This window comes from Myxocyprinus asiaticus, chromosome 13 (assembly GCF_019703515.2).
Source record: "Myxocyprinus asiaticus isolate MX2 ecotype Aquarium Trade chromosome 13, UBuf_Myxa_2, whole genome shotgun sequence".
Classification (NCBI taxonomy): Eukaryota; Metazoa; Chordata; class Actinopteri; order Cypriniformes; family Catostomidae; genus Myxocyprinus; species Myxocyprinus asiaticus.
In genome coordinates, this window is record NC_059356.1 from 20,261,665 (window position 1) to 20,286,579 (window position 24,915).

General features: G+C 37.3%; 1 protein-coding gene across 1 annotated transcript in view; it reads right to left on the reverse strand.

The window, feature by feature from the left end:
- The window catches only part of gna12a (guanine nucleotide binding protein (G protein) alpha 12a), a 77,295-nt gene that overhangs the window by 22,702 nt on the left and 29,678 nt on the right, over window positions 1–24,915 (reverse strand). The window contains exon 2 of the mRNA XM_051714064.1: window positions 10,455–10,670. Coding sequence (XP_051570024.1) covers window positions 10,455–10,670 — 216 coding nt within the window. The remainder of the gene's footprint in view (window positions 1–10,454; window positions 10,671–24,915) is intronic.

Below are 24,915 nucleotides of genomic sequence, written 5' to 3' on the forward strand. Positions count from 1 at the left end.
TAGCTCGCTATTTTTCCCAACTGTGATGGAACTAAACAAAATATAAATATGTCAGACATAAATAAACCAGAGATTGAAGACCCACTGCCATCTCTAAAATCTGTTGTTTAGGAGTATTTGGGAAGGTGTGGTGAGAAAGTGCGAGCGCGAGGTGATCGACTGTGTTCCAAAACTGCTACCAGGTCCTTCAATAACAAATAACATGCGAGTAAGGGCAGCTGGTGGAGTTTCTGGTGCCCCACTAGGGTATGATGGTGTCCCCCTAGGGAAGGGGTTGGGAACCTTTTTTCACTGACAATTTTTTAAATTTTTGGTTGATGCTTTTTTCAAAAAAGCCATAGTGCAAACTAATAATTTACTATTTACTATTTATAACAAAGTTTTTCAATAAAATAAAAAGTTTATTATCCCCATAGACTACTCAAAAACACAAAAACAAATATGCAACAATTAATAGGTAACATGTTGCAATATGGAATTGAGTACTCGTATTTGTATGGGTCTCCATAAATTACTTCATTTTACAACTGTTCATGAAAAAGTTCACTTCCCTTTTGGGAATATATAAAAAAATATTCAATATCTGATTATTATATCATCAACCCCCTTGCCGAGGGTCAGTGAATATTTTTGCTTTATTGATTTTTTCTTTAAAAATGTAATTAACTTATTGAAACACGAAAAACTTAAACAAAAGACATTTCTAAATTCAAATTGCACTTTAAACAAAATGAAAAAAGCAATTAAAATGACAAAGTGATCAAAAAATCTTATATATAACCACCTCCCCAAATCCAAACATTTACCGTCTTCAACGGCCCCATTTGCCATCACGCAAGCATCCGTCAATGACAACAGGTGAAAAATTACTTATAGCCTACAAATTAAGAACTAAAGACAATTATAAATGTAAAGATAATAATAATAATAATAATAATAAATAAGCCTAATAAATTCCCATGTGTTCCCAAAAACAAATGCTGCCAAATGTGTGTTCTTATCGAATGTGTTTGTATTGTGCTTTGGTAATTCAGTTTATGCTGCCTAAAGAAAATAAAATAGAACTCAATTTCAGGTTCAAGGTGTCTTGTATTATATTATGATTTAATCACTTTCGTCTTTGTTTAACACAAATATATATATATATATATATGTTACTAAACCTGCAGAGTTCACAATGTGTAAGAGCGATCTGCTCCGTGGAAATATAGCGAAACTCACAGCACTTCCTGAGATGATCGTAGATCATTTGCAGCATTCTCATAGACAACAGTATTCTTGCAAACAGTTTTCAGATGAATGAAACAGAGAAAAAGGAGTGATAACTCTTTTGTGTTCCACAAGACAGGGTCTCGCTGCACGCCTCTGAACAAACAGCGAATCAGACATGAGCAATGGCGGCTTTTCTTTTGTCTGTTCTTATATGATAAAATATAATACATTTCTTCAAGCTAGGGCTGCAACTAATGAATATTTTGATAATCGACTAATTTAACGATTATTAAAACGATTATTCAACTATTCGGGCGATTATTGCAATGATTAATCATTAGCTCTAAACCGATTATTCAGCTTGTGCCCCGACTTAAAAGGTTGTATTAAACGTGCTTACTAACAATAAAGAGGACAAAATCACCTCTAAATGACATTCACTGAATTATAGGGAAAAAAAATACTTATTATGTTTAATTCAGTAAAAATTTCACTACAAAAAAATCCTATTGTTATCAAGTGTATTTGTCTTTTTTTCATTTAAAATGATCTAAAAATCCTTAAAACAAGATACATTTACTTTAGAAGTAACATATAATATATTTAGACTTGCTTTAAGAGAATGTATCTTAATTATAAGTGTATTTTTTCACTTGGTTATACTTCTGCCAGTGCAGTAAAGACAAAATATACTTATATTCAATATCTATTCTCCAAATGCTGCTTCTCAAGTGAATGCATCTTTTTTTTAAAGGATTTTAAGATATTTTAAAATATTTGTATTTTTAATATTATATTCAACATTTTCAGATAAAAAAAATAAATAAATATTCTGCAGTATAGATGCTAAAGTAAATGTACGTTGTTTTAAAGGACTTTTAGATATTTATATTGGAAAACAAGCCAAAACAAAAACAAATAAAAAATGTATTTTTGTTGCAGTGTATAATGGGGCAAAGACTACCTCTCTCACCTTTTTGTTCACTTCAATCCATCTTTAACTCACAAAAAAACAAACTCTCTCTAATTAATAAAGCTGCATTTTGCCAATTTTCTTCATGATAAGAAATGCAGAGTGACATATATTATGATTAAATAAGTTGCCATCGCGTTATAATCTAGCTGCATTAAGCGCGCGCACTCGAGGGATGAGCATCCCCGCAACAGAGTGTACCTCAGACGGGTGCAGTTTCAATCTCTCCCCCTTAGATCGGGACACTTCACGCAACTCATAGAAGAGGCGCTGACTGCTCAGAGAAATGCCAGTTTCTGTATTATTTGAACTTTAATAAAGCTATAAAGCATTAAATAGAACTGCATTAAAGATGTAACGCAGGGGTGTTTCCTTTAAAGAGCTCCGGCTCTGCTTATTCCACAACAAGAGTGCTTCTGTATTTACTTATTTTGTATTTTTGCATTATAATTCCCTCATACTTTGCGATCTATATCACCTGAAGCTGTTTGGAAAGTTTAGAGTGTGTCTGGACTGTGAGATGTGTTTTCTTCCTCTCCTCAGTCAGGCGCGAGCTGCAGTGCTTCTCTTGTGTGCAATCATTAGAGTTTCATATGATCTTATGTTACGTTAAGATCAAACGACTATTCGACAACGAAAATTTTTGTCGACAATTTTTTATTGTCGATGTTGTCGATAACATCAACTAATAGTTTCAGCCCTACTTCAAGCGCGTGTCTTAGTGACTAACAAAATTTCTTGTCATGTGCCACTCCAAGACATTTTACAGGTCATATAGAATTGCACGTAGAAAATGCTCTTAACCACTAAAATCAATAGTTATTGGGAAACGAGTCCCAGAACTCTATGCATGTGCGTGTCTTGCAGAAGCGCTTTCATTGCACTCGTGAACAACGGAGCTCACTGCGCACACATATCAAATCAGATGCGCATCGGCGGCTTTTCTTTCGTCTGTTCTTCGAAATATAATCACACATTTCGTCAAATACATGTCTTTGTATCTAATTTCTTGTCATATATCACTCCGAGAACTGGGTCGCCCTCTACAGTGGCAGGTACATCAGCAAAATTACCAGCCACTGTGCATGAAAAATCAGCATTTGGCAGGTGTTAATTTCAAAGCTTGTTCACCAGGAGTAGGCTGTATGACAAATTCGGGAGAAAGGAAATCAAAATAGTGTCACTGACTTCAAGCTTTGCAATCGCACCCACACTTTCTGCAGGAAAGTTTTAAATGATCATGTGTTGGTGAATGGTGAGACACCCAGTGAGCCACTTGATTTTTAACAAAGAGCCACTTGTGGCTTGTGAGCCATAGGTTCCGACCCCTGCCCTAGGGAGTTGGTGCCCTACGCAGACTGCGTAATATGCATATAGGGAGCGGCGGTACTGGGAGTAATATTTCAACAGCAGGGGACATTGTCAATGCTAACAGATCCGCCTTCTGCTCTGATAATGTGGATATTCTGATTTTCCTGAAAAAAAAAAAAAAAACTTAGTGATAAGTACAAGTAGTGAGAAAGTCAAAAGACACAGAAATCTGCACTGCTAATGTCTTAATTTTGTTACAATTATTATAATTGCACTTTTTTTTTTACTATTTTATACAATGTGCATATAAGAGGCTCTTAAGTTTTGTATTATAATTTCATTGAAGAATAGTGCAGTCATGTATAAATGAACCTTCACAATAAGAATTGTTGCCCATCAGCCACTGTGTTTTCAAAATAAATAATTTAAAGAAATATTATTTGTTTTCCCTGCTGTACCGAAACCGTACAGAACTGTGACCCCAAAACTGAGCCGTGAATTTTGTGCACCGTTTGTGCATATATATACCGTATATGTATATATACTCCTTGTCTCTGGACAGGATTGTGTATTACAGTAATATGAGCTTAATTGTAAGAAAAAATATGTTACAATACAAAAGGTCTTAATGGTTTCATTTTCTTGAATTTTTATGAACAAATTGAGATTTGTTTGTCCTATTTACATCTATCCTGATTGTATTTCTTCTTCTGTTTTATTTTCTATGTATTCTTTATTTTTTATGTCTTATACTTATTTATTACTGTACAGCACATGGGTCAATGGTCTGTTGTTTTTAATTGTGCTTTATAGATAAATTGACTTGATTTGAATTAGGGGTTAAATATGATCAGAACATGATCTTCATGAGATTGACCCATTTATGGCTGTGCATCTTCTAGTATAGTTAAATTGTAATTACTTAATTTTATATTTTCCATTTAATACCGACAAATAGATAGGTGGAGAATTAACTTCTTTTTTAAAAGAATTAAAAGGATTAATCAATAGAGCAACAGATAGTCAATTAAGATACAAGTGAACTACCAGTAAACCTGTATTTTTTTAAATAAAAAAATAAAATGAATTTCAATATCATGGTGTGTTTGTCAGAAAGGAATTTATGATAGCTCTGACACAACTGTGGTGAAGCTGCATTGCACAGACAGATCTGTTCATGGCTGAGAGCCAGTGTGGTTTTTCTAGGGGCAGCAATGTCAGCCTTCAGCAAAGTAACATTACAGACTTCCTATGAACTCTCCACAGCCTTCAAGCAAAGCATCATTTGTGTCCAATCACAATATGACCAGAGCTCCATTCCCGCTAATGGCCAATCTTATGATTTTGGCAGCCAAACTGACAATGGATTGTGTCCATATTTTTTTTAATTTTTTTTTATATTCCAGTATGTTAATGTCATGGTCTCACACACATTTAATCCTGTTTTTCTTTAAATGCGTCTCATAAATACAAGCTGTGAGATTAGATCTCCAACTACACTTGTATCACTTAACCATTATTAATGGAGTCTTATATTTATTTACACTACTGGTCAAAAGTTTTGAAACACTTGACTGAAATGTTTCTCATGATCTTAAAAATCTTTTGATCTGAAGGCGTATGCTTAAATGTTTGAAATTAGTTTTGTAGACAAAAATATAATTGTGCCACCATATTAATTTATTTCATTATAAAACTACAATTTAGTAATAAAAAAAAAAGTTTTTGAAATGGATGACTTGGACCAAATAATAAAGAAAAGCAGCCAATAAGTGCCCAACATAGATGGGAACTCCTTCAATACTGTTTAAAAAGCATCCCAGGGTGAAACCTCAAGAAGTTGGTTGAGAAAATGTCAAGAGTACATGTCTGCAAATTCTAGGCAAAGGGTGACTACTCTGAAGATGCTAAAATATAACACAGTTTTGATTAATTTTGGATTTTTATAGTCACAACATAATTCCCATAGTTCCATTTATGTTATTCCATAGTTTTAATGACTTCACTATTATTATAAAATGTGAAAAAAAAAAAAAAAAAGTGTTTCAAAACCGGTAGTGTGTGTGTGTGTGTGTGTGTGTGTGTGTGTGTATATATATATATATATATATATATATATATATATATATATATATATATATATATATATATTTATATTATTTTGTATTTTTTTTACCCTGAGGTCCACTTATAATGTTATTTAAAAATTCAAATTCAGTCATTATTTTTTTCTGACCATTTTTAATTGTTGCATTCTTCAGTAACTGCCCCTTTACATTGTGGCATATTCATGAAACAATCCACACTGCAATGTGCTGTTCAAACTTTTAAGATCAGACTGAAATGATTAGGGACCTGTAAAAAAAATACACCTCCGACACTCGTTTCTCCTTCAGAAGGATATGCAGAGTTGAAGGAGCTATACAGAAACATCACAATATACCACATTTTCCTCTTGTCATTAAGAAATAGTATCTGTTCTTTTTCATCTTTATCAGTATGTTTACATGCACGTTAAAAGTTTGATTTCAGTCAGACTAAAACAAAAATCTGTCTTTTTTCTTTATTTTAATATCATGTAAATGCTTCAGTCCGACTGAAATCATAGCAGTCCGGTTTTTGCCAAGTCAGACTAACAGACCTGAATAATGTGATTGTAGCTCTGCTACATCCAGCAACAAATAGGTGTCAAGGAAGTGTAAAAGTATTCAAATGTTTTCAGTTCAGAAGGACTTGATTTTGCAGCTTATTTTCAGTAAGTGTCTTTTTTTTGTTGTTCTGAAAGTTACAGTATGTTTTCATCGTATAATTAACTCTTTTACGTCAAGAGATCAAGGAAAATTGATTCCTCATGATGTGAGCCCTTTAAAAAAATAAAGAAAGATTTATTGTGACGCATACACTAAGGTTCTTTTCTATGAGTATCCTCAACATCTATCATATTCAATAGTCATCCAGATTTCTGACGTTGATTTAAGGTTGCATAATGACAAAAATCTGTTGCTTGTTTCTCATGGTGAGTGCCAATGATTTTCCCTGAAGGGATTCAGTGATGGAATTTAACAGAATGCTGTAAGCGCTGACGGATCTCCTTCGCCCCAGCACAATCCTCCCAGGAGCTGAAGGAACGATGGAGACACTGGAGGCTGAAGAGGAATCTGGGCCAAGTTCTTTAGAAAGAGCTGCCTGGAGCAGAGCTGTCTTCCTACATACAACTTCTGTTCGCTGACAATACTGTTACAGAGATGGTTTGAGGGATCTAGAGAGATTTTCTGTTCTAATTACTTCCATGCATGTCAAAATTGAGTTATGACCGAAATTGGGTCTCTAAAGACTACAATCTGCATTTTGGCTCATCTATGCTCAGATTAAAAGAAAAATGCATTGGGGGGCCTGGGTAGCTCAGCGAGTATTGACGCTGACTATCACCCCTGGAGTCGTGAGTTCGAATCCAGGGCGTGCTGAGCGACTCCAGCCAGGTCTCCTAAGCAACCAAATTGGCCCGGTTGCTAAGGAGGGTACAGTCACATGGGGTAACCTCCTCGTGGTCGTGATTAGTGGTTCTCACTCTCAATGGGGCACGTGGTAAGTTGTGCGTGGATCGCGGAGAGTAGCATGAGCCTCCTGTGTTGTGATTCTCTGCAGTGTCATGCACAGCGAGCCACGTGATAAGATGAGTGGATTGACGGTCTCAGAAGTGGAGGCAACTGAGACCTGTCCTCCACCACCTGGATTGAGGAGAGTAACCACGCCACCACGAGGACCTACTAAGTAGTGGGAATTGGGCATTCCAAATTGGCAGAAAAGGCGATTAAAAAAAAGAAAACTACATTGCAGTAACTACTTAACCCAAAACAAAGTAACTTTAAAGCCATTTTCTCATTTTTCTCAGCCGGTGTAATTTTTGCATTTTGCCTTTGTAAAGATTAGCATGTACAATTTACAGTATTCCATTACAACACATGTTTCTGAGGCTTTGGTAGAAAGAGAATATCTTTTAGGGAAAAAGACCAGCTTTTACACAGGCCCACTTTTGTTTGGGGTAGAAACAAAGAGGATGTGAAGGATAGGGCTAATGCTAATGCTGAGTTACTCAGTTTGACAGGCTGAGCACTGTAATGTCCTCCCGCTTGCAGTCTTCTGAACAGAGTCACAAACAAGTAGGCATTCACAGAGTAGAAAGAACAAAAGAGTCTGCGCAAGGAAGGGGCTCAAACCCTTTGGCCCAGATGCCCAGTTCGACGTAATGGCCCTTAGAGGGTCAATGGAATCATGTCACCGACCGAAAGGAAAAACAGCTGGGTCAAACTCTACTAAACGTCATGCATGTCTCATTAATGCAAAAATATGTAAATAATGGCTTTTAAAGCTAACTGCAGGGAGATTTTTCAAATCACTTTGGAAGGAGCCATGTGAAATTCCTTCACCCTAATATGCAATGCAATGTTAAAAACACACACACATACACATCAGAAACCTTCTTCTGAGTAAATGTCCTATGATTATATTAAAGCAACATTGTTCTACATCAGGTCATAATTTGATCAAACTGTATTAAAGCAACATTATTCTAAAGTTGTTGTTTTTTTAAGTTTGTAAAGTTTAGAAGTCACTTTCCATGTTTCAATTTGAGTTTCACAAAAAACGATTGTGACATTAATGTGATGGTATATCAAAGTTTAATATACAATGAAGCAGCATCTTTCGCTTTGTCCAAGTGTTTGGAGGGGGTGGTCTGACCATTTTTTGCTATTCTGAAATTCAGTTTTATCCAAAGCAGATTACAAGTACTGTATATTTCCTTTCTAATAAACATGTCTTTTAACAATACAGTCTGTGTCTCATTACACTGTAGAAGCGATCAGCATGGAGCGAGGGCTGGTGATGTAAACCCACTGGACATACAAAAGCAGGGGGTTTTTAGGAGTCTTTCAGCTCTGTCCACAGATGAACTTCACAATCTGTGTCCTCACATCAAAGCCAAAGACAGAAATGTATTATTAAGCTGATTACAGCCATCTTTTCTCAGCCTTTGAAATTCTGAATGGCAGCATCAAAAGGTCAGTAGCACAGTTACGGTCCGACTTCATCAAAATAAGTTAAGAGATGCTGGGGACATTTTAATCTGTCCAATTTTATGTGGAGAAGTAGATTTTATGAAGACTGTTTAAACTAGATTAAAGAATGATCTTTCTTTATAAAGAAAATGACAAATGAAGTGAGCAAATCATTGGTGGCATGGCAGATATCTAGCAGAATGGCTGATGGCCAGTATAATACTGATATAGAGGCAAACTTTGACATTGGCTTGACAAAGCCTTGTCAGAAAGATAGGTGGGATTTTTAGGATTTTGGATCGTCCGCTGTGGGAAAACTGTTAGTATGATCAGTTAGAAAAGACAAAGCAACCCGACTCAGAACAACATGAGTTGAGGAAAAGAGAAGATTTGCTGAGTGTGATGGATGTAGCTTGAAAGCACTACGAGGAGTAATAGTCAGACATTTTGGTCTTAGTTTAGGGATTAAAAAAAACTAATCCAATCTGAAGAATATCTAGGGGTGTATTGATTCACTCATCTCGACATAACAGTTCAGTTCATGATATTGAACTCACGGTTCGGTTACTTTCATGATTCTTTATACTAAGCCTGAATCAAGAAAAGTTACAATTTAAAGTTTTTTTTTTAAATTATTATTATTATTAATTTAAAGACATTTGCAAAACTTGTCCTTTCCTTTCAAATTTAGCTTAAAGTACTGTTCATAAAAGTGCTAAATAACATTCTGCGTATTGGATAGAACAGATGCTAAAATAATTTGCATAAATACATTTAAATAAACAGTCCAATCTTCATGATGCGCATTGTCACATTTTTGAGCCGCAATGTATCGTGCCACGATAAACCGTTACACCCCTATAATGGTATAATAATTCCAAATAAGATGTATACAAAATGACTGAATTGAATTAACATAAAGAACACTTATTTTACACATTATTTACTCAATTCCCTAAAAACTCAATTTTCCAATCTCTTGATAAGGCTGATGGTAGATTTCAGCAACTGATTGGCAAAACTACCACTTCTGTTAATTGGCACAGTTTAGATACCGATATCTCAGAATGGTCCAAAATGGTCTATCACTACAAATTACTGATATAGAGAAGCTGATTTTTTAGAACAAAATCTTTGAACCATCTCATGCACAGAGAAATGTGTGCCATTTCTTTGCAGGTTTTCACCCTGTCTATCCTGTCTTCCATCCTGTTCCACTGACCTAGTTCTTCAGGACTCTTAGCAAAGCTTAAAAATTCATAAAGATTTAGAGGTATTGTGACAGATACAGACATACATGTGAATTGCTTCGCTCTAGTTCACAGTCAAAGCAATTAAACTTTGAGAGACTCCTGTGCACAGCTTCTGAACTCATTAAAGTCCTGTGGCAACAAACAAGCTGAGCCAAGACGCACATAAATAAGTCAAGCTTCCTCTGCTTTTCTGCACTTAGCAGGTTTAATTAAGGTCTCCCTGTGTATGACTTTAATAGTTGGTCCAACCATTTTCATCTCCATGACATTGAAATAGTATGCTACTCCCTGTACCCTTCGGCTCTTTACTCTAACATTAAGAACACACAAGATGTAGTGTTTAAACTCTGCAGTGCATCACAGCATTAGAGTAAGTTTGGCTTCTCAGGTGAGCATTTAAGATGGTATTGTCTAGTGGTTGACGATCTGTCCTGCTAACTAAAAGGTAGTAGGTCTGAAACTTGCAAGGCGTTATCATGAACTATCACTCTTGTTCCCATAAGAAATGCATTTACCCCAGGTAAAAAATGATTTGTGTTTTATGAGGACACTCGTGACCAACTACACAAAGAGCAGAGTGGCACATCCTGTGAAGAGCACTATCCAGATGGCACAGGTTTTCAGGAAATGTGTTGTGACTGCACTTACCAGCTGAAACTCACTGCGGCGCCCATAGGCTTCCTGGATTCCGCTATCATTCCAGAGTGCCTGCAGGGCTGGTACATACAGCTGAAAGGTGCAGGGTTCCACGGGCATGCCTGCTTTGTTTTCGAAGGACATAACAAACATGCCATGCTTCTCGTTCTCCGAATTTTGCCAGGGAACACCGAGTTTGTCCCGGGCATCCACCAGCACCCGCATCCCCTTTGAGAAAGAGAAAGACATAGAGAAAGAAAAGATATGATTCCATGTTTGTTTGTCTGTGGTGTACAGTGTTAACAGGGTTGGTCCTGTTGAGGTTGTAACAGAAAGATGAATGAATTCTTATAGCAATAAAATAATGGCTTTTATATTCATGTTTTCATGTTCACCTGCAGCACACTTTAAATCTGCTAAAACCTGTCTACCCTTGTAATTCTACCATGTTCAGTTTTGATCAGTTACCAATTTACATCTAACATCTAAAGTTCAAAAGGTAAATTGCTAATATCATGGAAAACTGGATTTTCCTCTCTTTTTAAATAAAAGTTTATAATTTACTGACCACATTAACATATCAATGCCTATTAAGGCGATAAACATACTTCACACAAGTACGTGTACGCAGAAGCTAGGCCTTGGCCTTTGTTTCTCTCCACACAGTCCTCACTGAGAGCCTTCCAGAAAGGACAAATACCTGTCCCATTTCTTACCATACACGTCCAATCTGCCAAGCCGCTTATATGACATCTTTTCAAATGCCGCCACCCTGCCCGATACGGTGAACCATTCTTTAAATGAGGGAGCGCCAACTGAATTCCATCCTCCAATAATTATTTGTCTGCCAATCATTATACTAGTTTGGACCCAGCTTTTTGTATATTTGTCACCTACTTTAATAATCACCCAATATACATAGTCTGAGGCAGAAAGAAATTTGAGTATCTAAAACCTTACAAATAAAATCTTGGACTCTTACCCAGAATTCTTGAATCTTAGCGCAAAATCACAGAGCATGGGCAATGTCTCCATCCTCCAACTGACATCACCAGCAGGTAGGTGTGTCTTTTAAACCAAGCCTAAACAATCTAGAGGGAGTCCAGTAGAAACGATGCAAAATCTTATGCTGAGTAAGGCGTATCCTTGCATCCCTAGACAAAGTTTTAAACATTTTTAAAATCCTTTCCCACTCCCCATACTCCAATATCAAATACAAATCTCTTTCCCATAACCTCCTAAGAGCTGTTAAGGCCCAATCACCAAGACTCTGAATCAATGAGGAATAATACACTGATGCTTCATGCCCCTTTCCAAAGGCCGTGAGCACCATACAGAGGGTGTCTGTAGCTTTAGGGGGCTGCACTACCACCAAAAATAGTACAAAGTAGATTGCACAACTGTAAATACCTGAAACCCTAGAACTCCCAAATTGCTGTGTTAGATTTTCAAATGATCTCAAGGCTCCATTTTCATAAATGTCACCAAGTGTAGCAACAAACCTCTCGATCCATTCTTTCCAGCAAAAGGGGGACTTGTTAATATACAATTTGGGGTGCAGCCATATGCTTGAGGAAACATTTAGGTAAGTATCTAAATTGAACATACGTGAAACCTTTGTCCATATTGAATGTAAGTGTGAAATAATGGGATGCAGTTTGATAGAAAGACAATTGTGCAATGGTGAGATTGGGGCAAGGACCACTTGTTCAATGTAGTACCAGGGAGGGGCTCTCTCAGGTGGAAGACAACAATGGGCCAGGTGTCTGAGACTAAAAGCACAGCAATAAACAAATTTTTGGGGAGGCCTAAACCTCCTTTGTCAATTGGTCTATGTAACTTACTGAAATGCAACCGAGGTCATTTACCATTCCAAATATAAGACTTAGATATTCTATCAAATTGTTTAAAATAAGAGGAACTTCTAGAGGGGGAGACTGTAGTAGATAATTGAATTTGGGGGTACAATTCATTTTTATAACACTGACCTTCCCTGCTATAGACAAATATAGTGAAGCCCACCTATCCACATCACATGAGAACCTTTTCATTATTGGTTCACAATTAACTCTAACTAAATCTCTCAAATTTGCTGGAAATAAAATACCTAAATACCTAATGCCTTGCTTGGGCCATTGAAAGGTGTCGTGTTGGAAAGTCGTGGCAGAGCAATATGCTGTCAGAACAAGAGCATCCGATTTACACCTCTCTGCTTTATGTATCCGGCAAATGGTTTCCCTGCTTTGTCCCCCGACTCAAAGTATGTCTGTCTTCCTTGAATAACCAAAACTCTGTGACAAAATAGTATTGTACCTATACTTTAGCTGAGTCAACTCTCTAAGACCATTGGATGACATTCAGTACTTTGATCTTTGTAATGAATGAGGCTTATTGTATGATCCACCCCCTAAGAACTGCCTTAAGCACCTCCCATGCCAAACCCACAGAGGAAACTGAGGACCAATTGGTTTCTATATAAAAACTGACTTCTGTCTTTAACATTTGTTGAAATGCTGGGTCCTGTAAAAATTGTGTACCCAATGCTAAATTATATACTAATGTAGCCATAAAATCCTTAATAACCCTTTAATAAGAAAAAGAATGTGCTTAAAATTCACGCATAACAGTCCCAACTGGTGTCCAGTCTGGAAATCTGACGATCCATGCACGCACACGAGACCCTCCGTGACACCATTGCTACAAGATTACTTCAGTCTGGTGTTTTTTTTGTGTGTTTTTTTTTACATACACCACATACAAAAATAACATAAATATCAAACCCACAAAATGAACAAATAAACTCAACAATAAGACAATAAAGGAAAAGAGAAAATAATAATAATTTTAAAAAAGTAGATAGAGATAGACAGTGGGCAACCAACCGCATAACAAACCCTCTCAGACCGCATCAGCAAAATGCACGATGTGTAGTCCCGCTGATTTAGCACTGGCAAAGACACCCATTCACTCCACTGATTTAATAAAGGCCATAGCTTCTCGTGGGCATGTGAAAGTCTTATATCTGTCCTTGGCATCAATTCACGGTTTAGCCAGGAAAAGCTAAGCAAAGCTCCATCCTGTCTTACACTCTTTGAATATCTCCCGTTTCACTAATGTAACATTTGCAAAGTCTGGAAAAACCATAATGTTGTAATCCTTCCAGCACAACTTGCCTTTATTCCTCGCCACATGTAAAACAAAGTCTCTGTCTGCCGAATGCAAAAATCTTGCCAAAATTGATCGAGGTCTGTCATCCGCTCTGGGAAGCCGACCAAGAGCTCTGTGTGCGTGCTTTATTTCCAGATGACGGCCCGCTGTGTCTAACAAATTCGGAATAAGCCTGTCCAGGAACTTGACCATATCTTGACCTTCCTTTCCCTCTGGGATTCCAATTACGTCTGCTTCGATTTTCCATATCCTCTAATTTTTCCAACACCTGATCCATATCAGTTTTGGAGTCTGGCGAGTTAGTCTACAACTCTTTTCCGACTGCTTCCAGTGACTTGATTTGCTTTTCGGCCTCATCCATTCTTGTGAATAGGATGGAAAGTTTCACCTCCATAGATGTGATTGCTCAACGTATTTCTGCGAGGCACACCATGTGGGTCGAGATATTCTTTAGTGCTGCATAAATGTTCGCAATACCCTGACCTATATCCTGAGGCACGCTGTCATTCCCATCCGGACCCCTGCCATCTTGCTCTTGAGAAGCATCAGACGGGTGTGACCATAAATGCTTTTGAATGTCCTCACAGAACGGCAATTTCAAATTATTTGACATCCTACACTCCCTGTGCAGTTTAACCCTCTGGGGTCGACGGACGCGCCGGCGCGTCCTGCTGGATTTTTTCCGCATAACAGCGGAAACAACTTAAAATACTCCATCATTTTTGAGCATACAGATAAGTGTAAGACATCATTAGAAACTATAAAGGGTCTACTTTTATTTGTGTACACTCACAATAACAACAAAACCTTGTGCTTTTGTAAAATAAAGAAAATAAACAGGGTGCGCTTTCAGCCATCTCTGTCTCCGCGATCATCTTTCTGAAACACGTCACGAAAATGAACTGAAACTCCGCGAATATTTATCACACAAACATGAAACATATGTCTAAAGAAAGCTTAAAATGTCTACTTTTAAATAAAACAATTCAAATTTAAAACAAATATTCTCCTGTAATGTAATCTGTATGAAACAAAGCGATGTACAGTTTCTCCTGGCTCAGCTCATTATCTCTAATGTGATCACACCCACCAGCAGAGCGCGCTATTCATACGGTAATGTTTTGAGGCGACCAATGCAAATGGTAAATGCCCCCAGCAATGCCTTAAAAAGCATCAAGTTCATTCACTTTTCTGCGCGTTTGGAAGATGGCACGCTACACAGGTAGGAAGCGCCTGGATAGTGACGAAGAGTTCACGTTTTCCTCAGAAGAAGAGCGGGAATCCGACGATGAACATTTTGAAGAGCGAATTGATCCAGCCGAGGATACAATTTCGGATGAGTAAGTCATTTAGTTTTACTTACATTAGTTGACATGCTATTTTATATAAACATGTACATATTTTACTAGCTGGACTATTTCCAGACTTGCCAGCCAGGATCCAAAGTATTGAAATTTGAAATATGTCCTAATAGGCAAGTTTTAGTTACATTTAAATGTTGTTTCGGCTAAAGAAGGTATTTAAATTGTATGCTGTATGATATAAATATGATATGTAATATGATATAAAAATAATATGAATGTTTAGATTATATTTTAACTAGTGTTTATGCTGCCTCATTATCATCAATGAAGCTTGTGCTTGCAAATATCTGTTCGGGTGTAAATGTGTAAAATGTGCTGTAAATATGCCCATATTAGAAAATCAGCATATTAGAATGATTTCTGAAGGATCATGTGACACTGAAGACTGCAGTAATGATGCTGAAAATTCAGCTTTGATCACAGGAATAAATTGCATTTGACAATATATTCAAATAGAAAAGTTATTTTAAATTGTACAAATATTTCACAATATCACTGTTTTTGCTGTATTTTGGATCAAATAAATGCAGCCTTGGTGAGCAGAAGAGACTTCTTAAAAACATTCATTCTCTCTCAGGGAAGGGGTCTTTGTCTCCTCAGGTGTGAATCACATCAATATTCATGATCATCCATGCCTCCTCGCGTATGGCCTTTCTAACACTAAAAGTGTCTTACAAAAGTTAAATGACTATATTGTTTTGTATGAATGAGTGATCAGGATGGTTTTCACATCATTTTATAGCAAAAACTCTAGGCTACAAGATCCAGTTCTCAAAAGTCTTGTGAACAAATGTTTAGTATGTGTTATATGGCCTTATTTCAGTGACTTAAAATTTTTGTTTTTTCAAAAACCATGCATAAACGTTATTTTCTCAAAAATACAAACATGTACATACATGTTGTTCACATATTATTGTAGCCCAGTTTGTGCTGAATACAGTGTTATCAGACTTTAGCCATTAATATGTTTTTAAGCAACTGAAAAAAGCACAAATGTCAAGCCATGTCAAAACTTCTCCAGGGCCCAAAACACCCTCAGACCCCAGAGGGTTAACAATCAAAACTAAATCAGTTCTCACCGAGTAATGTTGATTGAAAGAATAATTGTAGCAAAGTGTAGCAGAGAACGCCACTAAGCTGCTTCCACTTGCATGGTGTCACGTGACTCCCCTAACATGCATTCATAAGTTGTTGTGTTGGTAACAAATCTTGGTACTCAAGGGGGCAACAGAGTTACCTTCAAAAGTCTGTGCCATTTCACTAGATTTTTTATTATTCAGGTAAGTTGCTATAAATATATTGACTTTAGCTTACTTGCTCAGCAAAATTATCTTCAAACTGTTGCTCTGCCATTACAGTAGTTGACTTCAAAGAGAAAGCTTAACGTAGAAGTGGACAATTCACACAAATGTTCGCTCTAGCACCCATTGGGGCAACGTTGAGAATGCAACATGTACTTGCTTCGTTTTCTGCACCACTAGTGCCACCATACGGAATTGTGAAAATAAACTTTGTTTTCAAACAGCTTTTTCGAACACTTCCCCTGTCTGTTATTGATCGAACGAACAGATAGTACTGCCCCCAACTCACATCATTGGTTGAGTCAATGTTATGTCAGGCTGGATGGGTCACTCAAAACAGACATAACAATTCAGACATACATTCAAGGGCATAGATTTGATGAGAACACTGGGGGGGGGGGGGGGGGCGGTGTTGCAGCATGAAGCATTTACATGTTTCCATTGATCATGGTATAAATAATGGAGGGGGGGGGGGGTTGCACTTGCTTGTTTTGATTATTGAGGGGGGTTATTACTACAAATACCATGATTAAACTATGGTTACTGTTGTAAAACCACGATTGTTATTAAGAGCAAACCTGTTGAATTGTTTGTTACCAAAATGTCTTCTGAAGCGATCCAATTGGTTTTGGGTGAGAACAGACCAAAATGTAATTCCTTTTTCACAATAAATCTTGACAGCAGTCTCATTGGCAATTGTGATTTCAAGCTCGATTACACTTCCTATAGCGCCATCTAGTGCTCTACGCATGCATCAAGCACTAGGAAGAGTAATCGAGCTTGAAATCATGATCGTGCTTAGAGACAACAATGGCAAGATGTAAAGTGAAATATGTTGGTTTGATCTCACCCAAAACCGGTTGGATCGCATCAGAAGACATTGATTAAACCACTGGAGACTTATAGATTACTTTTATGATGCCTTTATGATATTTGGACCTTCAGAGTTGTGACCACCATTCACTTGCATTGTGAGGACCAACAGAGCTGAAATATTCTTCTAAAAATCTTTGTTTGTGTTCTGCAGAAGAAAGAAAGTCATACACATCTGGGATGGCATGAGGGTGAGTAAATGATGAGAGAATTTTCATTTTTGCATGAATTATCCCTTTAAGTATTCAGCAACTTTGCTCACTCTCATGAACAACAGTGTGAACTACACCGGTACAAAGAGATCAGTCAATAAGTCATAACAATAATAATCCTAAAAGAGGTCATATACATATAGATCTAAACAAAAAAGTGTAGTGTATGGTGCTTTAAAATACAGCCTACACTCAATATTAGCTAAAACAAGTCTGCAGTTGCTCTTTTTTCTTGAAGTGTACTTTTGGGGAAAGCTATAATTGTTGTCGCTCATTTACAATTCAGTGTATATCCAGGAGGGAAGATGTGTGCTGTTGCCAGAACCAAAATACTCTGTTCTGAGCCAAACATGAAAAGTCTCCAGAAAGCTCTGAGGAGGACAGCTAACTCACTGAATCTAAACTTCCGCGATGAGCCTCCTCACTTCCAAGCATAACATCAAATACACACAACCCTGAACTGAGCCTCTGGCAATAACCAGTAGGGTTGGGCTCTGTGGAAGAGCAGAAATATCCTGAGACATTTTGTAAATGTAACATAGGGCCATTGACTTCTCTTGATAATAAGTGCAACTATCAACTAAGGCAAATCCTCCCTTGCAACACATTTCACCCTCTTTTAAGAGCTGCACTGGAATAACATCCTGATGTTCAGAGTCCCAGAAGGGGGTCCTGGTCCTCTTCCTTTGCTGTACAGAGCTACATATGAATCATCTACACTAGCAGTCAAATGTGCCCTGGGCAAATGTATGCTACAGTAATTAGAGTGCTAAGCCAGCTTTCGTCTGAAAAGAAGAAGATAAAGAGTCCCTCAGGCAGGTGCTTCATGGGTTGTGCCTCATTGGATCTTTCCCCAGAAAAGTCTTTTTAATGCCATTCCTTCATGACAAGTCAGTGGGATAGGCTTGATGGCTCCAAAGACTGTAGTTTGTCCTCATGTGTGAAGGATCTGTGCATTAACACAAGCCGGATGCATTGTAGAACCAATAAAACAGCAAGGCAGTGACAGGAAATGAATGTGGTTCAGTGCTGTAAGTCTGGCTGTCTCATCCAACTCCTAAGATTCCCGTACTCATCAAACAGCTCACAAATGTAAACAGTTGTTCATGCTTCAGGCCTCCATGCTTATGCTGTTTTATGCTCTTAATAGTGGGCTGTGGTCAAGGACCGTCAACCACCACTCAGGGTACTTTCCAAGGGGCCAAGCTCCGTCCCACATCTTTTACTGTTTTTTCTTATTCACATTTTCCTGTGTGCTCTATTTCTGCCTTTTTTTTGTCTCCAAGAGGCAGCCCCAAATCCCAAAGCCACCCACACTTCTCTGACCTTTCACCCACTTCTGGACGCCACTATCTGAGAAGCGTAGACATATTCTCTTTTCCTCCTTGGCTTGATCCATTGACACAGTCAGGGTGAGAGGAGAGAGAGCGGCAAGGCTGCTTTATCACAGAAAAGAGGTCAGTTACAGGGCTTCCAATCTCTTCCTGAGTTGTGGCAAAGTCCCAAAAATAGCTCTGAAATCCACCAAAATCTCACCAAACCACAAGCAAGGTTCTTAGTGTTTCCTAAAAAACAAGTCTTTGGTGCTTGTTTTGAATGGCATCTTCCAAAGCGACTTTTGGGCTGTTGTTTTTCGTGAGACTTTAGAAAAGTCTCAAAAGACTTTTTTGGGGGTATGAAGTTTTAAATCTCACAGTAGACAATAAGCAATATTCTCTTTGTTGTTCCTCGCAAAGGGGGAATTTCCCAAATTCCACTGAACAAAGAGCAAATATGATATATTGCACAGCTGACAGAGAATTCCAACTGTTGGCCCTCATCTGGCATTAGACAAGCGCTGTACCTCAGGCGCAGTAATTACGCCAGTGGCTGTAAATGCAGAGCTGTGATTTTGCAGCATAAGCAGATGTGAGGAGTGGTCTAGGCAGTCGCTCACAGGTTCCCTACCACTGAACAACCACAGCTTAATCAGCAACAACTCCTAAGCCATAAACAAGCTGCCTGTGAAGGAGCCTCCCAAGACTCCAGTCACAGAGGAACTCTCAGATTTATCACACAGGAAGATGGGCTTGATATCTGCTTGCTCCCAGTGTCACCCGACCACTTCCTGTATCCTCCCCCGCAAACATCTTGCAAGCAGAAAGCAAATGAACTGTATCCTTTCTCAGAGCTCCATACTAACATTTGAGAATGGTGGCACCTTTCAACAGCATCTGATTTGGTAGCACCGGTAGGAGGTGGGGTCTGGGGACTATAAAATGACAAATTAAAGGACAAAAACTAATAAAAATAGTGATATTATTGTATTGCACAAACAAGTGCAAATATAAATAATATTGCATATTTTGTCCCATTGAAATGCACATTTGAGAGTAAAGCATTGATTTTAAGTTGGGATGCAGTAAATTTACTGATATTAACACATTAGTAACATCTGTAAAAAGTTAACACCTAATTTCTAAAAGGCTAAATTAAAATATTCTGACAGTGCGAATGAGTTGGAACTCCTAAACAGATTCCTTTTACCAGACTCTTAATGATTAAAAAATCTCTTGGAAGGCAAACAAAGGCAGTTACTTTACATGTTTATGTTAGATTTTTATAAAACAAAGGCATTTTTCTTATAAAAACAGTAGCCTGAAAACATTTAGAAACTATAAATACAAAATATAAAAATGTAAAAACTGAATTTTTTTTTAACAAAAATATATTATATTTCCTCACTCCCCTAATATATTTATTAGAGCTAGTCATGTAATAATATTTAGTATGAATAGATTTCTGCCAAAATACCATAGTTAATACAGTTCGAGGTACTATCGTAAATCCATGGTAAATTTATGTTAGGATGATGATGTGTGGATTTAAAAGACTTTTTTATGTCTGTGAATGTTTTCTCCTGTTTGCCTCGTCAATGCTGTTTAGAATGTCGGGCCATTTAATATGGTTTAAACTAGTTAAACCACTTAGACATTTAAGGTTTTAAGGGTTTGTGACAGAATTCTGCACCAAATTCAAATGGGTCTAGCAATCTCTGCCACACTTCTAAATGGTTTTCGTAGTGCTGTGTATGATTATCTGCACTGCACAGTTGAGACCTGTTTGCAAGGAATGCACCTTCTCTACACTCGTGCTGCTCTGTCCATTCGGAGTTCGTCAAGCTTAAAAGGTTCTACAAACCTAGCCCTTCCACTTTCCCAGCCCCGAAAGTGGTGAGAATGAGTGACAGAAGGAATGGGAGAAGGCTCAAGTGGACTAGTTAATACAGTATATTCTTTGTTTGACATCAGAAAACATCGCCGCAGCACTGCTTCAAAACAGTCAGCTCCGGCAGTAAAGCTTTATACTTTTATTTGGTGATGGTGGTTTATTTGAATGTTTGTAAAATAAAAAAATATAGATAGTGTGATGTTGAAAAGACTATAGAGCAGCTGATTCATTATGACAACTACTTCAGTCCCTCTCAGCTAGTAAACAGCAGCGCTAATGCAGATCACATCGGTTTGCTCGAACACGTCTGAGCTTAGGCTACTGTAATCAAACCGTTCCAATCGTACATACGAAAGGGTTAATCCGGAAGCAGTTAGCACTGTTTCGTTCCACTTTTGGACAGTTTGCTGTTTGATTTTTTTCATACGCAACAGAAAACGGCAGTGCATACTCAGAGAGAGAGAAATGTGACCATTTAGTCGCAGTCTGAATCCTTGCTTTCTGTGTGTCAGGGTGTAGCTTGGTTGGTGTGGTAGAACTGGTAGGTAACCTTCTCTTTTCTTCTCTCCCATACACACTCACTTTAGAATGACAGATCCACATTCTCGGCAGTTACTAAATACCACATGGATGTAGTAAACAGAGGAAATGCTTTGCTGCCAGCAGCATCCCCTTGTACAAGAGAGGATGGATATCAAGAGAGATTTGAAATAGGGAAACTGACTCTTTGAGGGTCAGAGTGATGAGTGCAGGGGGCCAAACAGAGGTGAGATTTTATCACTGTCCTAACACACCATGTCAGTCTCAGGTCACTCTTTAGATCACTCCCATCAAAGATAGCTCTCTTAAGAGCCCCTAAGAGCTAACAGAAATTAACTGATGGTTAGTTACTGATCTACGAAGTAATAAATTCCCACACATAAATTATTCAACACGCAATGGTACAATCCATAAAAAAAGACTGTGGTGAATCAAATCATTCATCTGGATTTTTAAAACAACATGAAACAGCATTTGCAATGCATAACCTCTGCAATAAGATGTATTTCTGACTAAAACTGGATAGGGGTGATCACAAGGGATAATTTGCCCAAAAATGAAGATACTGTCACCATTTACTATCCCTCATGTCATTCCAAACCTGTATGACTTTCTTCCTATCCATTTAAACCTGTATTCACCCTATTCAGTGGGAAATAATATAGGGTGAGACCTGATTATCAGAAATTGATTGGATAATCAAACATGAAACATGTTAAGCTATGACATTATCCACATAAAAGAGGAAAAAAATATGAAAATAAATTTGTTCTTTGGAAAAACTTGATGAATCATACACACTAAGTCCAGTTGGTTTCATGTTGTAAACTTTGAAAAATAACTTTTTGTAGCTTTTCCAGACCATCTCCTTGAGGGTTAACAGTGTAGTAAATACTAAAAAAGGAATTACTTGAAAGGTCTGGAAGAGGATTATCTACTGGACCTTTGCCACTGTAAAGTGGCTGAAATGAAGATAGCACTATCTATAAAATAACCAATAATGTGATCAGCACGTAGGCTAGAATTTGCTCACTCACGCGACTGCTAACCTCTGGGATTGTTTGACCCAATTTTTTCATCAGCTGAGGAAAAGTCTGGACTGTGGTTGCTCCACATTGGTATCAGTGAAACAAACATCAGCATTGCTGTCATCATCCTAAACCCTTCAAAGGGATGGGCTGAACTCCTGGGTGTTGACAAACGTTCTGATGGGACGACTGAATCGCCATTGTTTGCAGTATTCGCTGTCTGTGCACTAAAGAGAGGCATTTCCTCTGGCTCTGTGCGATACTGAGAGCCCATAGAGACTACCATTGTGGAGCTATTCCAATCTGACCTTGACTTCACTGCTGACAAACAAGGTCACCAGACCTGTTCTCAATCCAATTCACACATCTTTTAGACTGTATAATAAATGTATATTCACATGCTTTCCTCTTATTGGCCAGTGCCCTACAAAAACCGTTTGCCAGTAATGAACAACTGTTTTATGGCCTGTTCAATCCAATTCTGATAAGACTAAATGACACAAAAGTGCTGAGAAAGTATCTTTTCTTCAGAATTATTCAATTGATTCCCGATGCAGATTTTTTGTCATTCATTAAAAAAGTTTGGAAACCTGTAAAAATTGTTCAGCATTTGAGCTATTCAAAATCATAGGCTCCAAATAAAAACCTAAAACCTTGTCTTGCATGTTTTTCGCAATGAAAATTCAAACATGGTGTAAATAGACCTTGAAAGTTTACATTTACACAGTTAACCAATTCGATTGGTTTCAAATTTGAAGTCAAACTAATTTCTTCACTCAGTATGCTTACATGTGCAGTTTTAATCAAGCTTCAGCTGGTGTTTGCCTCAGGCTACAGTCTTCATCTGTCCGTCTAAGTATAGATGACGTACCACTTAAAGGGATAGTTCATCCAAAAATGAAAATTCTCTCGTCACTAACTAAGTTTCCATCCAAGGATTTTTTGCGAAAAAAGTTTTAGCGCATCAAAATAAAGCTGATGGAAATGCAAATTATCGCTAAAATTTCACAAGTGTCGACATAATATTTTTCCGTTTAACTCTAGCCTATAAACTCTATGTCGATACATCAAATGTCGCAAAAACTGTGTTTCCAAACCAGTTTGTCGAGAAAATTTACAAGAATGAGATTTTACAGAAAATTACAGAATTTACCCCAATCGTTAGCCGGTGTTAATCATGACGACAAGATAGAGGATCCTTGAAAGCCAATTTATTGTACGTGATTATGGATTGATCTTAACGGCATAAAGATCCGATCACTGCAAACATGACACTTCCAGGAGTGCCAACATAAATATCTCGTATCATGCACATAGACAAATGCACGGAGAACAAATGAAGGGCCACCGTTTGTGATTAATTTAATCATGGTAGACATCAGTTTATTTATTATTGTTGCTTTTATACACCATTCAAAATAAAAGACAGCAATCATGGAATTAGCCCACAATACAAAAAAACAAAACAAAAAAACATAATTTCTGTGCATAAAGATGTTTTAAATTAAACATACAGTATATGCACAATACTAGAAGAAAAGCTTCAGTGTGCTTTTTTGGAACACTAACATATAGCCAAATTCTATTAAATTATTACTTTTGAAGAAATGCTGGCAAAATTCCCTGTATTAATTTAAATAAATTACCAAACAAAAAACGCATTAAATTAAAAAAATTAATTACCAAACATAAAAAATTCTATTTTTAGACCTATATATGCCTCTTCTTCACACAAACTTAAATTAGCCGTACCCTGTTCTGTAGACGAATAAAGTTGGCTGAATGACATTTTCAACACTTCAAGACTATAAACTATCAGAACTATTTGTCCAATGCGGAGTTCACTTTCAGAAAACGAGCTTTTGAACCTTTTAAAACTTTTCAATATTTTAAATCTAACCCTCTTTACCTCGGATTGCATTTGCTGTGATTCTTCAGAAAATGTAAATTGCATTATGACACTAAAATTAATTTTAGATGATAATCAAGTTCAGTTGGTCGTTAAAAGTTGTGGGACAAATATACAGGACATAATGTAATTGTGATGGCAATGCTTTAGATTAGATGATTGTTCAAAGTAGCCTATTGAATATCAGGAATGTATCATATATGTAAACCCTGATATTACACCGCATCAATTTTTCTTTAATAGTTGTGCACGCAGCATATAGACATCAATGGATAGTCCTTAACCTAAGACTGAAAATTTCCCCACTACTTTGTGCAGGAACCGGTGGCAACATACGATAGGCGCAACATCAGAACCAAGATTACAGTCCAATCAGAAGGGCAACAGCTCCCTTTTGATTGCAATTCCTCATTTTCTGATTGCTTTTATTTGTGAAATTAAAATTACAGTAATGACAGTAAGCTGGCTAATTTCAATGAATTGTCTCAATACTCTCTCCATTTTACCAAAACTTCGGAGGAAAAAAATTAGGGACATCTGGGAGGCGAATTAACGATAAACACACATTTCTGAATGAAAATGGCTTAAGGGCAGATTTATTTTGCACTAAACCAAAACTTATGCAACAGCGTTTTTTTTTAGGCATGACGTCATCACGCACACCATTTTCATCGATAAAAGGCCATTTGAATGGAAACAGGCATAAGACAGCATATTTCTCAATTTGTTTTTACGAATTTTCACTTTGGCGATAACAAAATAGTGAGAAACGTGGATGGAAACTAGGCTACTTACTCACCCTCATGATATCCCAGGTTGTATGACTTTCTTCACCAGGACATATTTGAAGAAAAATCTCTCAACTCAG